This window comes from Aspergillus mulundensis (genome assembly GCF_003369625.1).
Source record: "Aspergillus mulundensis strain DSM 5745 chromosome Unknown scaffold_3, whole genome shotgun sequence".
Classification (NCBI taxonomy): domain Eukaryota; kingdom Fungi; phylum Ascomycota; class Eurotiomycetes; order Eurotiales; family Aspergillaceae; genus Aspergillus; species Aspergillus mulundensis.
Window position 1 is genome coordinate 1448671 of NW_020797891.1, and position 20080 is coordinate 1468750.

The 20080-nt window shown below is 53.8% G+C and overlaps 7 protein-coding genes across 7 annotated transcripts; 3 read left to right on the plus strand and 4 right to left on the minus strand.

Moving 5' to 3' along the window:
- Positions 1-139: 139 nt before the first annotated feature.
- DSM5745_04227 (uncharacterized protein) lies at positions 140-1920 on the plus strand (the record flags this gene model as incomplete). Its single annotated transcript, XM_026746243.1, has 3 exons — positions 140-183; positions 240-252; positions 295-1920. The coding sequence occupies 3 exons, from the start codon at positions 140-142 to the stop codon at positions 1918-1920; spliced, it is 1683 nt and encodes a 560-aa protein (XP_026605239.1).
- Positions 1921-3059: 1139 nt separating this feature from the next.
- On the minus strand, positions 3060-4487 carry DSM5745_04228 (camp independent regulatory protein; the record flags this gene model as incomplete). Its single annotated transcript, XM_026746244.1, has 1 exon — positions 3060-4487. The coding sequence occupies one exon, from the start codon at positions 4485-4487 to the stop codon at positions 3060-3062; it is 1428 nt and encodes a 475-aa protein (XP_026605240.1).
- A 7134-nt stretch (positions 4488-11621) lies between these two features.
- Positions 11622-13767, minus strand: DSM5745_04229 (tRNA modification protein MTO1; the record flags this gene model as incomplete). Its single annotated transcript, XM_026746245.1, has 2 exons — positions 11622-13602; positions 13661-13767. 2 exons carry the CDS (start codon positions 13765-13767, stop codon positions 11622-11624), a joined length of 2088 nt encoding a protein of 695 aa, XP_026605241.1.
- A 529-nt stretch (positions 13768-14296) lies between these two features.
- On the plus strand, positions 14297-14972 carry DSM5745_04230 (acireductone dioxygenase (Ni2+-requiring); the record flags this gene model as incomplete). The annotated part of the gene is made up of 3 exons (XM_026746246.1): positions 14297-14326; positions 14403-14774; positions 14838-14972. 3 exons carry the CDS (start codon positions 14297-14299, stop codon positions 14970-14972), a joined length of 537 nt encoding a protein of 178 aa, XP_026605242.1.
- A 173-nt stretch (positions 14973-15145) lies between these two features.
- mmm1 (ERMES complex subunit MMM1) lies at positions 15146-16680 on the minus strand (the record flags this gene model as incomplete). The annotated part of the gene is made up of 3 exons (XM_026746247.1): positions 15146-16517; positions 16570-16600; positions 16665-16680. 3 exons carry the CDS (start codon positions 16678-16680, stop codon positions 15146-15148), a joined length of 1419 nt encoding a protein of 472 aa, XP_026605243.1.
- A 360-nt stretch (positions 16681-17040) lies between these two features.
- DSM5745_04232 (DUF1183 domain protein) lies at positions 17041-17994 on the plus strand (the record flags this gene model as incomplete). The annotated part of the gene is made up of 1 exon (XM_026746248.1): positions 17041-17994. The coding sequence occupies one exon, from the start codon at positions 17041-17043 to the stop codon at positions 17992-17994; it is 954 nt and encodes a 317-aa protein (XP_026605244.1).
- Positions 17995-18275: 281 nt separating this feature from the next.
- On the minus strand, positions 18276-20075 carry DSM5745_04233 (transcription factor TFIIIB subunit BDP1; the record flags this gene model as incomplete). Its single annotated transcript, XM_026746249.1, has 2 exons — positions 18276-19999; positions 20048-20075. 2 exons carry the CDS (start codon positions 20073-20075, stop codon positions 18276-18278), a joined length of 1752 nt encoding a protein of 583 aa, XP_026605245.1.
- Positions 20076-20080: the final 5 nt, after the last annotated feature.

The following is a 20080-nucleotide window of genomic DNA, read 5'->3' on the forward strand; positions in this document are numbered from 1 at the left end:
TCCTCAGCCTTTAGCGTCGCGCAGGTAGCCGAACCAATCGAGACGCCGCCAAGCCAAAGGAGAGAACTGGGCGCAGTCTCTAGGCTTATTCTTCAAATTCTTGCAAAGCCTCAAAAGGTGATTGAAGAGAATTGCCATCATGGACGTTGGCTCGATCGTTGGCCTTGTGCCCGTCTGCTATGAGTCTGTATCTTCCCTCCCGGGCGTTGGGTGGAGGTCTCTACTAAAGCATGAAACAGAATAGGCGCCAAGGTAATCGAGATGTGCGAGTCGTGGAAAGAGGCCCACCATTAGGTCCAACAGCGCGTTGTGATTATCGACGCCTGCTGGGACCGTACCAAGCGCCAGGTCGACTTCATGGTGCGTATCGCCCCCATCATGGACCACGACCTGAGCCGCGTCATGAACAATCTGCTGGCGGAGCTGAACCGCACGCTCTCCAAGGCGATCGACACAATTGAAACAGTAGTGGGAAAAGAGCCACATGGTCGAACTAGCCTTTTGGGATTTGGGTTCAGGGCCAAAAAAGCCGCCTGGGTATGGAAGAAGGACGCCGTGGATGCCATCATTGTGGATCTGGAGCACTGGCAGCGTCGCTTCGACCCTTCGTGGTTCCTGCTGATGAAGATCTCCAGTCCTGTTATTGACAGTGAGCTCGCCAAAGCAAGAGCCGCCGAGAGGCAAGCGCGTGGACAGGCGACTGTGGCCAACAACCCGTTGGCAGTTGCCGTCGGTCTTCGCAATGTCCTGCCACCCAATCTCGAACAGGCAAAGTCCCCCATTCTTCCATATGCACCGATGGAATGGCTCGACATCTGTTTCTCGGACGTAAAGGCCGGAAGAAGGGTGTCTGGGGACAGCAGATGGTACATCATCGACACCATCGAGGTCGGTCCGTTAGCTAGGGTTAGAGATATCTCGCGCGATGTTCGCTTGCTGGCAGCAAAGCTATCGCAAACCGACCCCCTGGCCTTTGGATTGCTCAATTGCAAAGGAGTTATTGGGATTCCGCGTCAGGAACCCGCATACCCAGAACCAGGCACCAGCCCAGGACCGGCCTCGCCCGAGCATCTCGGTCTTCCCAGCCCATCACCCCGTTCTCGCTCACGGTCTCCGGGTTCACGCGACTTCTCGCATTTTCAGCTCGTATTCAGGATTCCAGAGGGCATGGAAGTGTTGCAGTCTCTTCGCCAGCTCCTCTTGAACCCTGATGAGCACATCTCCCTAACCCAGAAGATACGAATCGCGCGCGAGCTCGCCAAAGCCGTCAATTATGTGCATACATTCGCCTTTGTGCATAAGAATATTAGGCCAGAGTCGGTACTGTGCTTTGAGGACCCCAATGGCTCGCGCAGCAACGTCTTCCTTGTCGGATTCGATGCCTTTCGGGCTGCGGGGGCCGGGACTATCATGGCAGGCGACATGAGCTGGGACAGGAACGTCTATCGCCACCCGTTGCGTCAAGGCGATGACCCAGCCGATAGGTACCGAATGCAGCACGACATTTACAGTCTCGGCGTCTGCCTGCTCGAAGTTGGAATCTGGCAGAGCTTTGTCGAGTACACTGGCGGGGATGAAGTGCCCCCAAGCGGCAGTCCCCAGCCCCAGTTTGGCCAGTCCTACTATCGCTTCCAGGACTGGCTGCGTGAGAAAAAGCGCAAGGCCAATCCCAGCGAGGAACCAACGAGCTTTTTGGACTCTTTGGCCTTCAAGCTGAAGGACTACCTTGTTGAGCTGGCGCGCACCAGACTGCCGTCTCGGATGGGCGAGCAGTACACGCGCGTCGTGGTATCTTGCCTGACTTGCTTGGATGATGAGAATGAGGACTTTGCGGGTGTGGACGACACCGTAAGCGACGATTTGGTTGCCGTGCACTTCATAGAGACGGTCATGAAGCTTTTGGACGGGATATCTGTGTAGATACCTGACGCATACATACACAAAAACGCGGGGGTGGGAAGGCAGGTGCTCTGCAAGTCATGTTCCGATACATACCACCCTTTTCCCCACTGCAGGCACGCAAGGGACCTGCCTCATAGGTAAATACTCCACAAGCTGGAAATCAGAAATCGAAATCAAGATCATGGCAGGAATCGCCACTGCACGAGTCAGACGCCAGCCACGCGAGCGCGCGCCGACTCACCCGACGCCCGAGTCAGTTTGTTCTTGGTTGGCCGCCCCCTTGCTTGCAGGAGCATGTCCGATGACATCATGACTCCGATGGGTATGTAGTCTAGGTACCGTGGGTTATATAGTAGTTAGTGCACTAAGTTTACCTTGTCGCTAGCCTTCAGTGTGGCTGAAGAGATAGAACCAATAACAGGCAGCATGCAATGGATGGTTTACTATAGATGACCTATGAGGATTGATCTATCGTGGTCTTACCCCAGAGTAGACTCGTCCACGAGACTGTGCTCCGTATAGCCTCCACAATACTACAGGGTCCCAACGGCGACTTACTTTGCCCCTTGCATGGCCTCGTCGGCCTGTGAGTCTGACTAACGTAAACCGCCAGTTGGCTTCAGCTGACGTGCATGGCATGCTTAACCAAACCTAACTCTGGAGAAACTCTAGCAGTGTATGGATGAACTAAGATTCAGTCTGACGTTGGCAACTAGGGTACTCGTCGAGCTCAGACTCTGGTTCCTGGGATAACATGATCGTAAGGATGTGCTGCATCAGCTATAAAGTAATCAGATAACCGCCCTAACCGACCCATTGCTCGTAAACGCGTCAAAAGCCTGCAAACGAAAGACATATGCCCAGAACCCCTCCCCATGACAGGCAAGAAACAAAATGGCTCAGAACAATCAGTTTTGGTGCGCGTCGTGACATCGTAGAAGTAGAAAACCACATTATACCGCCGACATCTTTCTAGGAGCTGACCATCCGGGTATTCGTTCATAGCGATATGCAGAGTCTATGCCCAATCTGCCGCCCTTATAAAAAGACAATAGTGAAATCACGGGAAAATGAGAAAGAAAGAGTAAGGAGGGGTGCATCCGTGAAAAGCAACTGGGGAAATCAACGAAAAACCGGGGGTATGCAAATTAAGAGTATTACATCGGTGGGGGGGCAGCAGCCGCCCATGTCGTGACAGGGTAGTTGGCGTGCGTTGCTGCAGGCACTGGCGCACTGAGATAGTACTGAGGTCGCTCGCCTGCAGAATAGAATTGCGCCGGAATATGGTGCGAATCCCGACGGGGTATACTGGCGTCGAAGCTCATTCCACGATGTTCCAGAGGTGAATGATTTGCGCTATCCAGTTGGCTTGCCAGACTGAAGCTACTTGCTCGCGAATACGCTGGAGTTGACGGGTCCATCGGAGACGTCCCGTCGGTTGCGCCGCTTCTGGAGGAAATCGAAGAATTTCGGTAGGCAGTCTGGCTCTGATCTGACTGAGACCGCGCCCTTTCGTTCAAAGAGTTCCCAAGAGATGGAATGCCTTGCATTGAGGAAGGAAGCCCAGCGTGACCGAGCGGATCAAATCCGGCACTGTACGAGCCCTGGGCGCGGTACTGGATGTAATCCTCCTGTTTCTGAGGCTGCGACATATGCGTAGGCGCTGTCGGTGTGGGAAGGTAAGCCTGCTGGGTAGGACTTGGGCCGCCGAGCGCAAAATGAGCAACGGGACTGGGCTGCGAAGGATGCGTAACCGGTGCGTACTGATGCGGCTGCATATAGAAATCCTGGTTGGAAGCCTGCACTGGGTAGGATGCGGCCGGCATCATCGCAGTCTGCGAGCGATAAGGATACCACGGATGGGATGGGTCATTTGTAACCTCCAATCCAACATGTTCCAGTTCATCGATTGGTGCTCGGAAGCTTTGCTTCTGCGTCAGTTCTAGACGGGGTCGGACGTATCTGAGCGAATCGGTTGCTGATGGCGGCGCCAACGCTCCTCGCACCACGTCGTCCACGCTGTAGTAAGAAACGAGGTGATGCGTCACGCCGGAAACAGTCACGCTCATCGTCTTCTTGACCAGGCCCAGTTCCTTGAAGCCGTAGGAATCCACCAACGAGCCGACCAACGCTCTTTCGATTTCCGACTGATGCGTCCTCTCTGCTCCATAGCTACTTGCGGTCGGTGACGGAGAGTAGCTGCCGCCGTTGCTATCCTGTCGTGCGTACGGTTCTCCGGGTCTACCAGTCGGGACCGGGCGCCGGGTTGTCTTCTTCATCGCCCGCTTCTTTTCACCCGGAGGGAACGGTTTCTCCAGTTCGCGGTAGACCAGAAAATTGCCCAGGATGCGACTGGGGCTCCACGTCACACCATCGGTCCATCGCTTGATCCCAGACGAGTTCTCCTCGTAGATGAATACGGCCCCGCTGCGAACCAGATGGCTTCGTTCCCGATCGTGAGGGCGACGAGGCACATGGTGCAGCACTCCGGTCAAACACGCCTCGAAGAGAATCAGTGCATCGTGAGTTGTCGCGACATAGCCTTGGAAGGTCGGCTCCAAGACGGTCGAAGTGCCATTGACCATCGTTCCTGGGTATTATTCCTCCTCGCGTATTATTCCGTGGCTGGCTCTGCTCTGTAGGTTCGAACCTAGTTGAAGGGTAGGGACAGAGGTAAATCGATGATTGAGTTAAAGCCCACACGAAATCTAAGATCAGAGTTCAGAGTTTCGAGTGTCGTGGCGATCAAGGAGGGAGAACAGAGAAGGAGATATCAGAGCTGGCTGGTAGTAGGGAAAGAGCGAATGTGGAGAGGCTCTCCGGCAGTTGGAACGACCCTAGGAGCTCAAACAGCTTCCTTTCCCGATGAGTGTGGGGGGGATTGAGAGCGAGAGAGCGAGGACGCAAGGGAACAAGTAAATAGAGGAAGAGTTGGCGGGGAGGGAGGCAAAATAATAAGCTCTCTGAGGTTGACGAAGAGGGGGGAGGGATTAACCTCCGGGAGAAGGAAGTTGAAGTCAAGGCAGGGCAAAGTAACAAGAGTGACAGGTCCAAGAAGTTCACAAGTCCAGCCGGCGTACCGGCGACGAACAGGGTGGTGGCCCAGTGTTTAAAGCTCCCCCTCAACCACAAGCCAGAGTTGTAGCCAGAGTCAGATCGACACAAGCACGGACGCTGCGAGCCTGCGATGAATCTGGCCCCGGTGGCTGATGGAGCTCAGGCTTTTGGTTCCACGGGACCTGATCGGGATTGCAGACTGCTGGCCAGCGATGAGGCCGCTGTTGGCTGTCAACGAAGTTAACCTTTTTGAGATTCTGGAGTGACTGGTTTAAGGATTGGACTGGAAGTGCTGGAGGGCGAAGAATGACGCTGTTGTTTCGGAGCTGAGGGCCGATGAGACAGGACTGACTGAGAACACGAAAGGAAGGAAGGAATACTGTCAGGAAAACATGATGGACTCAAGACTCCAGAGGGATCGCTGATGATCTGAAAAACAAAGGCAGTGAGGGATACTTTATTCTTTCTATAAGATCCATCCTAGTCTTATACGATCGAGATTGGCCAACTGCATGGCTCCCAGCTAGGTAAGAGAATAAATCATCCATATTTCGTTTCTTTTCTTTTTTTTTTTCTTTTCTTTTCTTTTTCTGCTCTACTCCGTACAGGTCTGAGAGGCTGCGATGGCTAGCTACAGTGCGGGTGAGAGGCTGCGAGGCTGCGAGGCAGCGATGGGCGGCGGGGCGACCCAGAGTCGGTGACCAACAGCAGGCAGCGCGCCCGCACTAGCGATCCCAAGGAGCAGGAGCACCGACTGCCAGTGGAGCACCACCATTTCGGTTCCAGCTCTTGTCTGGAGAGATTCATATGATGATATGACACTCCGCCAGCCATTAATAATTCCTTATATATAATAGTGCCACCCGTTGACCAGAGAACTAAGACCGAATAGGCCGAAACCGCCCCTCTGGAAATGAGTGCAGATTACGCTGAATCATCAGGGGTCAAGCTTGACGGGCCTGGACATGGGGGAGCAAGACCCCGTCTTGGTGCTGGGAGCTTCACCCCGGCTCGTATCCCCTCCGTATCATTGCCCTTCATCTCACACTAATACATTATCGGGATCTTCCAGCTAAATCGCCAGATAGATTGCCCACTCCAGCAACGCGGCCCTGGCAAGATTTGGGGGCTACTAGTCGTAGCGGTCATCGTCCCCAATTCTACCATGGGTTAATCGCTAAGCTGTCCAGGGGTGGAGCTGGTCAACTGCCCGCGCCGACTGTGGTTGGGAAGAGGGGGAAGCGGATCTCGCCCAGGGAAGCCATCCCTTCCTTACAGATGGCTTTTCCAAGATCTTACATCAAGCTCTCATCATGTCGCTGCCCTTCCGCTGCCTCTACGCTTTCAACTGCTGCCGGCCCGTCGCCGGAAATGTTTTCCTTTGTTCTTCGCATTTCATTCTCAACCGGACGCCTTCAATGAAGGGTTGAGTGCGAGTGCGACTGCGACTGCGAGTCCAAGGTCCAGGACTCCAGGTGGATCGACCGCCTGCGACTGCCAATGAAGCGGTCGTCCCTGGCGGAGTCTGGAGAGGGCACGATGATGTGCACTGCCCATCGCATCGACTCTCTGCTCTGCCATCTGGGCTGCGCTAGCTCTCTTAGTGCGCTTAGGAGCGGAGCCTGGGTAGACTGTGCGCGTTAGTCTGCGACACGCTGACAACGACCCTAGTCCAGCCTCGGTCGTCTGAATATATGCCTCATTTACAAGCTCCTGTCCCCATCGTCTCAATTATCGAGTATCGACCTTATCGCCTGGCGCGAGACATTCGGCTCTTGCACCGATAGGATCGTCTCGAGGTCCCTGGTCACCCGGATGATGCACCTTGCTCTACTCCGTGTTCTCCAGCAGACGCAGCATGATATCAGCTCCTCGTAAACTGCCATTCCATGAGTCTTGTGATGGGGACTGCCGGGTAATCCAAGCGTTCAGATCTCGGCGAAGAGTGGGCTGTGGGTTCTGGTTGTCATTTGGGGGTCTGAATTCTGGAGAAACTAGGACTATTTGTTTCGCAACCCCTCCACATCAAATAGAAATTCAAGGCGGCTTGTCTTCTTACATCAAAGCTCAATCCGAGACCAATTCGTGGCGTCCCAAACTGGTAAATACCGCCCGAGCTCTGCGGATGCCTGGTAGGAGATTCGTGTCTACTCCGTGGATACGTACACTATGGCTGATACCGGCGAAAGTTCAAAGCACCGTTTTTCCCGCATGAGCAGATCCCATGATTGTGGCTTTTCCGGGCGTCTCCGTCAGCTTCCAGAAGACTGGCCATGGATGACACCGCAACTGTGACGAGAGGACAGGATGTGACTGCCAGCCTGCGACCAGGTGCCCAACCAACCCGGATGGACTTAGCAAGGGGACTGTGCGCACCTCTGGAACTAGCCTCAGCAGCAGCCTGCAATTTTCGATCCAAACGATCCTCTAGCCTTCTCATTTTCTTTTTTCGGGAGGTCGGCTTTCTGATGATCTGCGCCGCTTCCAAGTTCCAGTCAGATGCATGCTGATCACTATTGGATAATCCAGGACAGTTGAGACAAAGATGCTCTTGATCTCTGAAATAACAGTAATTATAATAATATGCCTCCGTCGGACGAAGTCAGATCCGACAGGCCGTCGATACAGGCGGAGGGTGGTAGACTGGGAGTCCCTGGGATCCGCCGTGTCAATCACCTTTCCTTGCCGAGTCCATGCGGGGTGAGATTCGAGCAAGAGGAGACTTGATATTTCTTCGTCTTACAGTTTTTATCTCCCCACAAAGAAGATATCAAGTGATTTTTAGGTTCGAGAAAGGTTCCACACAAACAATGGAGAGCGGCCAGGGGTCTGGAGAATTAGAGTTGCCCGAGTGCGAATCCTCGGTACATCAGGATTCAGGGCCCATTTCTTGAGCTTATATTGGACCGTCACAAAACCTTCGCGGGAGATCTCCCTATCAGATCCAACAATTAATCAAGGGGTCCGAGTAAAGGGTGACATGTATGATGTATCAAAAGGCCAGCTAGACGCCATGCGGTTGACAGGGTGTCTCCGCTGTCCGGGGCTTTGGGACGCCAGAATCTAGACTAACAGTCTCGGATATCTCGGGTTTCGAGGATACATAACAGCAATGGCGGACGATAGATTGATTCCCGACAACGCGGGTGCGCCGGTGACAATCATGGTTGGCGTGTGCTTGTCGAAACTCAATCCGGCTATGCAGTAGTGGAAGTTGGAGAACGCCTTTGTCCGGGGAAATGGGTCCGTCATCCAGGGTCTGCCAGCTAAGCGCTTAGGTAGTTTGGCTGCATCTGCACAGCCCTTTGAATAATGCGGACCAAGCATCTGCATCAGCGGAGCCCTGACAAACATACGAGTTCTTTCGCGAGCGCTGGAGCACCTTGTCAAGTTGCATGGAATTGGCAAGAGTTTACTCGCCGCTTAACAACTGGACTGCAGCGAGCCCTGTCGTGCTATGCCGTACCAGTATTATTGCATGCAGCTGCAACAACAGCATTGGAGACGTATTCTGACCCGCATACCCTGTCAGTCAAGTGAGGAGAAGCATGAACCGCTGGGGAACCAGTGCTTCTATCTTGACGTCGGTTCTCGAGCTTGCTACGCAATCATGCCGCGCTTGGGTTTTCTGGTGGCTGATGATGGCCACGAGGATCTAGTCCACGTGCAATAAGATAGTATGTATCTTCATATGGTCTACAGATGAAAGCTCGTAGAAAGACAATGGGTTCGGTCAGCCAGCTCATTATCGGAGGACGTAATATTTGAGCAACAATATGGCCACACCATCTCTTCGTCAAAGAGCGTTTATGATTGGTCTTCATGCCGGCGGGCATTCGTATCCAGATTGACGTTGATGTGAATGTGAACAAGAACCGGTGGTTTGCTCTGCCGAAGTAGAGTGGTGACGCCACAGATGGTGGTAAACCGCCCACCTGGGCCGGGTTAAGAGCCAAGCAGGTGCAATCAGCCGTCTCCCTTAGTCGACCGAGATCCAGACACTGTGGCCGATTATTGATTTCCTTTGACGGCGTTAGGGGGGAGGATCTAGTAATTTGGGCGGGCTGAGGGAGCGCTCGAGCACAACTCCTAGTCTCCCACCACTATAAGGAAGAGAAGCGTGAGAAGGAAATGTGGCGCTGGTTTGGGACTGTTCCAGTGTCAGAGCTGACCGGGATTCAAGCCGGGACGGTGACAGGAACAGGTGGTTATGTTTCGCTAGGTAACGAATCACGATAGAACAATCTGAACAAAAGGGCGACGTAAAAGCCGAAGGGGCCAGAACTGGTCGATGGGGATTATGGAGATCGAGCGCGGGACGATTCAAACTGGAGCCTGGAGCGGACACGAGTTCACTGGAAGCCGATCGGTGCATTGGTCCAAAAGGAAGACGGCGATGGATCTCGATTCTCGATTCTGATTCTCGATTCTGATTCTCGATGAGAGCTGAGAGTGATGACCCGTCAACGCAGGGCCGTGGCGGCAGTGGCACAAATGCAGGCGGCTGGTTTGAGTAAGAGGAACGGAATTCTTGGGCGTGGCCACGTATTGCTGCCACCAGAGACACCCAAGTTCTTGCTGTCTCTCCATCCGCCGACCGTCTCAAGTTCAGGCCTCGTGCGAAGTCCAGACTGATTGGACAGCTGCAATTAATTCCCAGTGCAGCAATCTCCCATTGGACTGGCCTGGACGCACCTGAATTGGAATTGGCGACTTGGCAAGGTGTTTCTTCGTGATAGGTTTCCAAACTCCAGGCCTGCATGAGACTAAAAGGTCCTCCACACGCTCGTATTCTGACGATGATCCGGGCTGTTTGAACTTGATCTGCGCCTTGCCCAGCTATCTACGGGAACAAGTCCGGGCAGGCTGAAAGTCGGAAGTCCAACTCCAGCGATGAGAGTGAGACCATCGCGCGGTGGCATGTCCGCGGAGAGAGCGGACGAACAGGTCCAGCAAGGCAACCAGCCCGAGAGCCCCCACAGCTCCCTGTCAAAACTTCAAAAGGACCTGCCTTTCTTTGCTTTTTCCCGCCTTCCAAGTTCCAGGTCGCCGCGGATCTAGTCTGGTTAGTCTAGTCCAGTCTACAATCTACATACTGCCGGCCCTGCTGTCCCACGTTGACGGTGGACTTTCATGTGAAGATTGCTAAGAGTCCCAGAATACTCCGACGCGGCCGAATTCGTTGAGGACAGGTTAAACTACGTCGATCCAGATTGCGCGATCTCTGCCAAAGTCTCTACCAAAGTCAATTAGATTAACTGCGTCTCTTCAGGCCCCAGGGCAGCTTCTCAACAATGGGCCATGTGCCAGACTATTGGCCGCTAAACCGGCACGGTGCTTGGCTGCCAGTACGGACCGCAGAGTACCATACGGTCTCCTCCGGTGAGTCGTGGCCATGATTCGGTCATAGTGCAGCTCTGATCTGCTAACCATCATCTGTGCGTCTTAGCCCACCGCGCCTATCGAATAGGCTAGGGCTGATATATTATCCAAGGTTGGCATCACCGTTACTCGCAACGGAGGGCTCCGAAAACCGCCAATGAGGCCACCAACTCTCTATTCAGAATGATCGAGTAGGAGGTTTGCGTCCATGTGATAAGCCTTCCCACTAGATCTCCTCGATACACCACTCTGCACTATGTCGTCGTTTGTGCAACCGGCCCGTCAAAGATAACCTTGCATGCGCGTTGACTGGATCTATACATCGACAACGCAGTCGCAGTTCAGGTCCTATTGACCGTCTGTCCTGTCAATGGAACAGAACCTGGCTCTGAGCCTCCTACGTACTCCTAGGTACCTGCATACCGTTACCTCCAAGGGGCCAGAGTACCGTGATCAAAACGCACTGCAACCAACCACCACATGACAACCACGCGCCCAAGTCCAACCCATCCAAAGCGTCCCGCCAACGCCTCTCGCACAACCTTAACGGTTCCTACCTAGCCCAAGTTGCCCAAAGCCCTCCCCCTAACCCAATTCAGCCATTCCCCCGGCTCCGGGGGTCTGCATCGTGCTCCCAAACTGTACTTTTGTTTTGCGGCTTGCAGCTGTTGCTCCTCGACTGTTCAAAATGACGTAGGTTGTAGCACGCACGCATCTCAGCCTACCCAATGGCTGTATCCCGTGATGAACTTCCGTTGGCGTGGACGGTGCTCTTAACGACTGTGTAACTGATATTCCCGGTTTTCTGATTGCGTCAGGGGAAGCGGGGCGATGGATGGTCATGGACGATGGTGGCGCGCAAGGGGAAACCGCGTAAGAGGCTGGTTAGGATGAATGTCACTGTTGAAGAGTGCGGAGGTAGAGCGTAGGTACATTGGAAGTATACATCGGGGAACACGTTGTACAGGCGAGGTAGCTACCTGGCAGCGAGCGTCGGCGTTGGATGGATGAACGGGAGTGCCTGGCAGCCCAGTTGGCAATTGCTGTTGTGTGATGCTAGTATTGATGTGATAGGAAGTTAATGTACATAATATAGGTAGAACATGAATATGATGCATGTGTTGAAATATGACAAAGAATATATAGCCCTATGTAACTCCACTGCCACCTGCGCCTTGTCGCTGAATGAAACCGAGATCAAATTTAGGTGATGGTTAATGAGTATCCGTATATCGTACACTCCTCCTTTCCGTCGTCTATACTAACTGAAAGGCCATCTCTCAAGTGGAGATGTCATCAGGCGTCTTCTCTAACTCAGCAGTGTCGATCTCTCCCTCGACCTCGGGCGCAACTTGCTTCTTCATCTTCCGCCTCAGGTGTAGAAGGAGGTGCATAGTCCCGGCGGGAGTGACGCCCTCAATGCGCTTCGCTTGCCCAAAGTTCGCGGGCCGGACGCGCTCCAGCGCTTGCCGCTCCTCCGTGCTAATCCCATGTATGGCGGTGTAATCCAGGTCCAACGGAATGCGGAAATGCTCGTACTTCTGGGATCTTAGGGCAGAGTGGTCCTGTCTGGCCACGTAGGGCGCGTACTGGGCCTCGACGACGACGCGGTCGCGGATTTCCGGCGCGAACGAGGATGCCGTGTAGACCGTGCCTGTGGAGGACTCAATGTGGGGAATCAGGTCGTCGAGCTTGATAGAGGGGAAGGAAAGGAGCTCGTGCGCGGATCGGAAGGTGCCGTCGAGACGGACCTTTAGACCCTTACGCGACCAGGCAGTGGCGGAGAGCTTGGTGTTGAGGAGGAGGCTTTGCAGTTCTTTGATCTGGGCTTCTGTGTCGCTGAAGTGGGACCAGCGCTTCTTGCCTACGATGCCGGCGCAGTGAGCGAGGCGGGTGAGGCGGAGATCTGCGTTGTCGGCTCGTGCTGAGAGGCGGAACTCGCTGCGTGCGGTGAACATGCGGTATGGTTCTGAGACGCCCTTGGTGATGAGGTCGTCGATCATGATTCCGATGTAGCCGTCGGAACGGGTGAGGGTGATAGGATCTCGGCCCTGTGCTGAGAGGCCGGCATTGGCACCGGCGATAATTCCTTGTCCGGCGGCTTCTTCGTAGCCTGTAGTGCCGTTGATCTGTCCGGCTAGATAGAGACCGCTGATCAATTTTGTCTCAAGCGTTGGCCACAGGTTGCGCGGGTCAATGTAGTCGTACTCCACACCGTAGCCGGGCTGGAGCATCTTCACGTTCTCGAGTCCGCGGATCGTCCTCAATAGTTCGAACTGGGCGTCCTCGGGGATGGTCATTGAGATCCCGTTGGGGTAAATGACCTCGTTCGGGGCAAAGCCTTCCGGTTCCAGCCAAATCAGGTGCTGTGTCTTTTCCTTGAAACGGATAACCTTGGACTCCAGCGAAGGACAGTATCTTGGACCTTTTACGGTCTCACGAATATGCACGGATTTATCCAAGTTAGCGCGAACAACGTCGTGAGAGGCATTGTTGGTATATGTCAAGTAGCTGTTAAGCTGGTCTTCCTCGTTCACTTGTACCCGTTTGTCGAGGTACGAAAACGGCATAGGCGGCGAATCACCCTTCTGTACGTCCAACACCGAAAAGTCGATCGTCTTCTTATCCAACCGAGGCGGCGTTCCGGTCTTCAATCGGCCCAGCTGGAAACCCGCTTCGCGGAGCGACTTGCTCAGCCCAAACGTAGCGGCCTCGCCGATTCGCCCGGAGGGATAGGCCTTGAGTCCTATATGAATTTCACCTCCCAAAAATGTTCCTGTAGTAATCACGACACGACCGGTCGGTATCACTTCGCCTGTCTCCAATCGAACTCCAACGATCTTGCCCGCCGGCGCAGCAGGTCCAGTCCCAACGTCCTCCTTCGAAATCACAATATCCGCAACCTTTCCCTCCACGACGCTCAGGTTTTCTGTCGAGAGCAGTTCTTCACGCATGTAGTTTTTGTATAGTTCTCGGTCGATCTGGGCGCGAGGACCCCAGACTGCCGGACCTTTGGACCGGTTGAGGACCATAAACATAACTCCCGCTTTGTCGACGATCCGACCCGCGACTCCGTCCATCGCATCTATCTCCTTGATCATGGTGCCCTTCCCAATTCCTCCAAAACTCGGATTACACGAACACACTCCGATGTTCGAGAGCGAGGGTGTGATCAATGCGGTGCGGGCGCCTGAGCGAGCCGCTGCAGCACAGGCCTCAGCTCCGGCATGACCGCCTCCGATAACAACGACATCATAGGGTCTGCAACACTAGAGATCAGCAAGTTGTTGATTGATTAAAGCCGATAATTATCTCATACCGCGCAGAGTCAGAAACCGAAGCCAATCCGCGAAAACCGCCTATCGTTCGGGACCGAGCGCTAGTTCGCCATCGGAGCAGCGCCCCTGATCGTGTCCTGAATGCCATGATGACACGAATTCGATGGTAAGCAATTGCTCTGCTGAAGATCAAAATCTCCTTAGCGTTATCAACTTATCGCCGAAAAGTGGCTGACTTATCGTATCACGTGCGCTTACACTAATGCGGTGACAGGCTTAAGCCTTGATGACTAACCTTACCCAGTGGATCTGCGGCCGAGCTTATGGCTCCGCTCAGCTCATACGGAGTACTTGGCATCCATTCTTCAGCCTCCATGAACGTCGGAACAGGGAATTTTGTCGACAGCATTGACTGGGAAAGGCGTATTAAAACTTTATGGATGACTCTTTGTAATCGGGGCTCCTAGCTGAGCGCAGCTAATCCATTGAGCATGGTTAGGTACGAAGTAGAACGGTCATTGAATACTGTGCCATCATGGGCCAATTAGCAGGCAGTATTTTCTCACCCCGCCGTCCCTCATTTATAAGCTGATGCCAATCTGCGATTCCTCTCAACAACGCGATTGCGAATCTCCAAATTCCTGTTGAACACTCTTGATACTCAATCCCTAGTCACGATGAAGGCCTACTGGTACGACAACAAGCCGGTACGTTCACATGCTTCGCCCGCTTATACATTCCTACCTCGGAAAATAGCCGGAACTAAAAATGGATGATGTATAGGGCGACCAGCGCGAACCACACGACTCAGGGCGCCCCGTCTCAGAAGACTACCTCGCTTCCCTCGGCGTCATTTACCACCACTTCCCCGAGCTGTCTGATGTCGATGCGCTGGCCAAGGAGCGTGGCTACAGGAACCGCGATGAGATCACCGTCGCCCCCGCTACTATGGGCGAGGCCTACGAGTCCAAGGTGAAGATGTTCTTCGCCGAGCACCTGCATGAAGACGAGGAGATTCGGTACATTCGTGACGGAGAAGGATACTTTGATGTACGCGGCAAGGAGGACGAGTGGGTGCGCATTCGATTGGCCAAGGATGACTTGATTATCCTCCCTGCGGGCATCTATCACCGGTTTACGACTGATGATAAGAATGTAAGTTCTGTCTGACCTTGCGGGCAATACTTGGCTTCGTTGGTGCTGACGTTTACTGTGCAGTACGTCAAGGCGATGCGCCTCTTCCAGGAGGAGCCTAAGTGGACGCCGTTGAACCGCGGTCCGGAGCTTGATGAGAACCAGCACCGCAAGTCTTACCTAGACGGTCTTTCTGCTTCTACGATTGCCGCGAACTAGGTGCTGGTCCGTTCAGGGGCTGGGCCGGCTAGTGTCTAGATTTCCTGGCACCTTCTGGCATTCGCAGTTGATGAGCTTGTACATAACGACATGGTAACGAATTCGAGTCTATCCTTCGATAATTTCGCTTTGAACTTTCTATCCGGTGGCATATGGTACATGTAAATCGTAACTCAATTAGCGCCTGGGGCATCAGGCATAGAACCAGGCATGTGAAAATCGTCGCCTAGGCTCCGCTCGCGCGTCAAGCTAGGACTACGAGCGCCACCAGTCTCAACCTGGTAACTGCTTGTTCGGGATACAGCATCGAACGGCAAAGGCGGCCGTGAACCTAACCCCCGAAACCGGAGTGCTTCTGGCCCATGGTTACCGTCGTCGTTTCGAAGAGAATTGGGACCGCCTAGATCGTCAGACATGACTGATCGCGAGGCCGCGTTAGAGCCAGTTTCAGACTCGTCACCTGTTCGCACACCTGTCCTGCCCATGCGGGGCCACAGGTCCGGTAGCCCTACCACTTGTACACGCGGCTCGACGACTCTTTCTTCGAACCATGCGTGAACGCGTGCTTCTACCAGTTGCGCAATCTTGGGTACATCCTGGAGTCTACTCCGCGAGCCAATCAGCGATCGGACTGACAGGTCAAGACGGTAGTCAGGTAAGAACGAGAACGCGATATTGCTCTTGGGTGACGACTTCAGCGGAATATCACCACCATCTGTCGGCTGTGCTCCCGCTGTTTGTGTTCCTGCTGTTGGCGGTGACGGCATAGGTGATGGAGTATGAAGCGGTGGGGTGGAAGCGGGGACAAGCGATATGCAAAGGGTCCCTGAGAACCGCACAACAGATATGGACAGGGCAACAGGTAGAATTGCGGAGCATGGTTTCGGGTAGTTGAGGACTAGTGAGGTTTCCACTGCGATAGAGAGGTTGTCGTCACTCATGTCAACATCTAGCAAGGCCTGAAGTCTGCCGCCGTCGGACATAGGGTCATCGACGGCAATGATACGGCAGTTGCTGAAAATCGGAAATTCCTCACCGAGTGATATGTCTGTGACTGCGATCTTATCGATGAAGGACGGTTTCTTCTCCGGGTTATTCAGCGCTGCCGTCAAAGAATGGAGGATGGAGGATGTGGGCGAGTCTTTCAAGAGATATGCTGTCTGCCTATACTGCGCAATTGTCTGCGCGATCAAGACATTGAACCAGTCAAGCGACTCGGGTTGATGTGAAGAATGATGGATGCGGTGTTTCGACGACGGGTTGGGAGGGATTGCGCTGTAGTAGGTTTTCCGCAGGATTGACCGCGTATTCGTCGCGGACGACGGGACAGGCCGAAGGACATTGGATGTAGAGGGCTTTTCTCTTAGTGATCTGGGAGGTGGTGCATCCTGGGAGAAAATTGAATTGGAGCGTCGATGGGTAGAAGCTCGAAGGCCGCGGGACGGCGGTGGTGGTGCTTCGCCGAAAATAAAGAACTTGATGAAGGCACCGATGAGCAGTACGACAGAAAGCTGGCCCAGGAGAAACCCTTGTGTAAAGGATAGACTGCGGTATGAGGTCAGCAAGCTATCCCAATGGCGACGCGAGGTGCACGAACGAGGACTGAGCCGGTACAGGCGTAGTTTCAACTAGATTTCGTCATGGTCAGCGAGGGGCCAAGCGGAGTTTGATGATGAGGTCGAGGGTAGCTACCTTGCTGGAAAGCCATTGTCAGCCGCTATAGGAGGTCACCGTCTGCCCATAGCTCGCCCCAGCACAGTGAGCGAGTCCAGAGGAGCGCAGAAGATGGAAAAAGCTGTGGGAGAGCAGTTGCGTTTGATTTGCGATGACGCCAAGTCGGAGGTGAGAGCGGAGGGTCCCCTCGGCAAGCTAGATGACGATCCAAAGAGCAGCCTCCAAGTGTCTTAACTCGACCTGTACTCGTTCCTGGAATCATCTTATTATGGTTACGGCCGGTGCCTAGCTCACGGTCAGGCAACAGCTTACATCCAACAGAACCACAATCTCTTACCTTATCACAGCCTCAACATCTACGCCAGCTCAGCGCCATACTGTATAAACCACAGCCATGCGACCAACAACACTCCTGCAGCTCTTGCTGCCTTTTCTCAATCTACCCACCACATCTCTCTCCGCAGGAAACTCCCAGCAAAGACCACCTGGCAAAAATGCTATCCTCCTCTCCAACGTCCACTCCCTCACACTGCGTGGTGGCAGACTTACCAGCTCCCGGCGCGTATCGCCCATTCCGCAACTGAAATGCGTCGGCCCTTCCAAGCGTATATGCAACATGTACGAGATAGACTCGATGCGATGCAGAAACGAAGGCTACGGATATGACGAAGAGGACGTCCAGTGGACCTGCACCGCATCTCTCCCCGGCGAGTTCAAGCTTGGTTCTACAGACGTCATCTGCGAGGGCTATCGGGATGCCGATGACCCCTATGTATTGAAGGGAAGTTGTGGTGTGGAATACCGACTACTTCTGACCGAACTTGGGGAAAAGAAATTTGGGCAGTCCTTTGATGAGGATGAATGGCGGCGAAGCAAGAAGTCAGGGAGACAACACACTGATTCAGAACCGAGCTTGACTGGACTCGGGAACGTTATCTTCTGGGGAATTTTTCTCGGTGTTTTCCTGTTCATCGCCTGGGGGCTCATAGGGCAGTGTCTCGGTTGGAGGAGAGATCAGCCGCAAACCGGTCGTCGTTGGGGATGGGGTGGTGGTGGTGGTGGCGGCGACGGTGGTGACTATCCAGGGGGACCTCCTCCGCCGTACAGCAGCAGTCCTTACTTTAGCTCTAGTAGGTCTGGGCAGGGCTGGAGACCAGGCTTCTGGACGGGAGCTATGACCGGTACTGGAGTTGGGTATGGGCTTGGAAGGCGAGGCAACCGCTACGACTCGCCTTATCCCCGAGGGCGCAGATATGGATCTGATGAAGGGAGCTCGTCGTCTCCGTCTTCTTCCCGTTTCTCGACACCAACAACGAGTACAGGGTTCGGCTCTACAAGTCGCAGGTGATGGTCTGCTTCGCGATTACGGTTTGTTCTTGCACATTTGGATCATGTATTCAATACGCAACATGGCTAGTCCCCTCGCTGAAAAGATAATTGAAATGGAATCCATGTGTCGCCAGTTGACTGTTTGTAAGTTGAACTCATTGATCCAACAAGGCTTAAAGACCACACACAACAGCATAAATTTCATGGTTGCTGCACTGTCAACATTGAAATAAACACCATGAACACCTAACCCTAACCGTTTATAGCCGCCCTGGAACTCCAATCATTACCCATAAGAAATTAATCATCTATGGAACCTAAGATTTCCTCAGTTCCGCCTCCAAGGTCTCGCGCACTCTGTTTCTTATTGTTGCGCTTCTTAGTGGCTGCTTTATCAGGGCCATCGTTATTACCTGCCACACCATCTGGGTTACGAAGCAATTCCTCCTGGGCCTTCTTATCCTTTTCGTACTGTTCTTCGATACGCTGCTTCTCCTCATCCAACTCTTGCTGAATTATTCGAGGATCGTCGTACACTGTATCGGTCATCTCGGAATACGTCTTGATGTCAATAGACTCCCGGGGCCCAAGAAGCGTCTCTTTGATCCTTTGAGGATCACGTCGCTCTTCATTATTGAACTTCAACTTGATTTGACGCCTAGATCGCCCAGGAAACATCTTGCTAATCACCATGAAATCGGTTCCGAACATGCGCAGGCCGCGATAGAATAGTTCTGTCATGTCCTCGTCCCAGGATTCGGTCTTCGAGCGCTTTCCATAAGTTGCCTGATTGATCTTCCGGGTGAGTGAGTTTTCAACGACATCTTCCAAGTCATCTCCGTTTTTCTCTGCGTCTGCATGGCGATCGACCTGCAAGGAGGCGGCATCGAGCACAATCTCCCCATTTACGATGCGCATGACTGGACCGGCCTGTGAGCCTTTATTGGGCGTGTTCTCAGTGGGATCTTCCTTGGGAGCAGCGTCAGCCGAAGGTTGCTTTGCTGGTGTCTCATCTTTCTGTCCTTCTTCTTGTTGAGCCCTCTTCCGCTCGGCCTCCGCGGACTCGTGGGCGCGGAGCTCCATTTCACGCTTGGATCGCTTTCCGGTGCGCGTATCTTTGCACAGATCTGACATCTTGACGACCGACGGTGCAATCTCAATCAGTTCGGCCCCTTCGGGAGTGGGCTCGCGCGTGCGCGTCCGCCGCTTGCGTTCCTTCTTAACTTTCCCTGCATCATTACTTGTAGACCGGCTCGTCCGTCGACCACCTTTTTTAGCCGTGCTTGCACTCCGCCGAGCTGTGCTGGGCACTATAGGTTCATCATGCCTTTCCGCGTGTTCTTCAAGAGCAGGCGTCTGCGTAGCCGGGGATGTGACAAGTTGAGCGGATTGTTCGGGCGCCTGATCTACCGTCGTGGTTGGGACAGTCTCGATCGTTGTCCTTAGGCGCTTTGCTGGTCGGAATTCAGGTGCGATTTCTTGGACATTGGCCGCGACAGGAGAAGGCGCAGATTCTTCCTGGTTCTGGAAGACATCTGGGCTTGGTTTAGCCACCTCTCGAGCTTCATCGCGGTTGTTTAATGTCGGTGCTACGGGCTCAGCGGCCGCTGTATTGGTCGCTGTAGTGGTAGCTGAAACAGGAGATTGTGGGACAGTCGAAACATTCTTCGTTGGCCGAGAGATAGGCACGGGAATCGGAATAGGGACAGAAGCTTTGCGCTTGGGCACAGGAATTGGGATGGATGTTGCAGGTTGTTCCTTAGGCACATGTTCGACAGTTGGAACGATGAGCGGCGCAGCAACAGATGAGGGTCCGGCGACTGTTGGCTCAGATGGGGCAGGCGGCTCGACCGATGTAGTAGAAGGAGGAGCAGGTTCCGGGGTTGCTGTCTGGCTTGCAGCTGCTGGCGGGTGGGAAGCCGAAGCCTGAGAAGCGATACTAGGCCGCCTTGAAGGTGCTCGGGGAGGGGCTGGAGCGGCGCGTCGGGCGGGCGCCTTGGGAGCAAACTTCTTGCCCGACTTATCTGGCAAAAGTTAGCGCTATCGGGAGAAAACGCATGCATAGAACGTACTGATGACGGAGCTCGAGAACGACTTCATTCTCA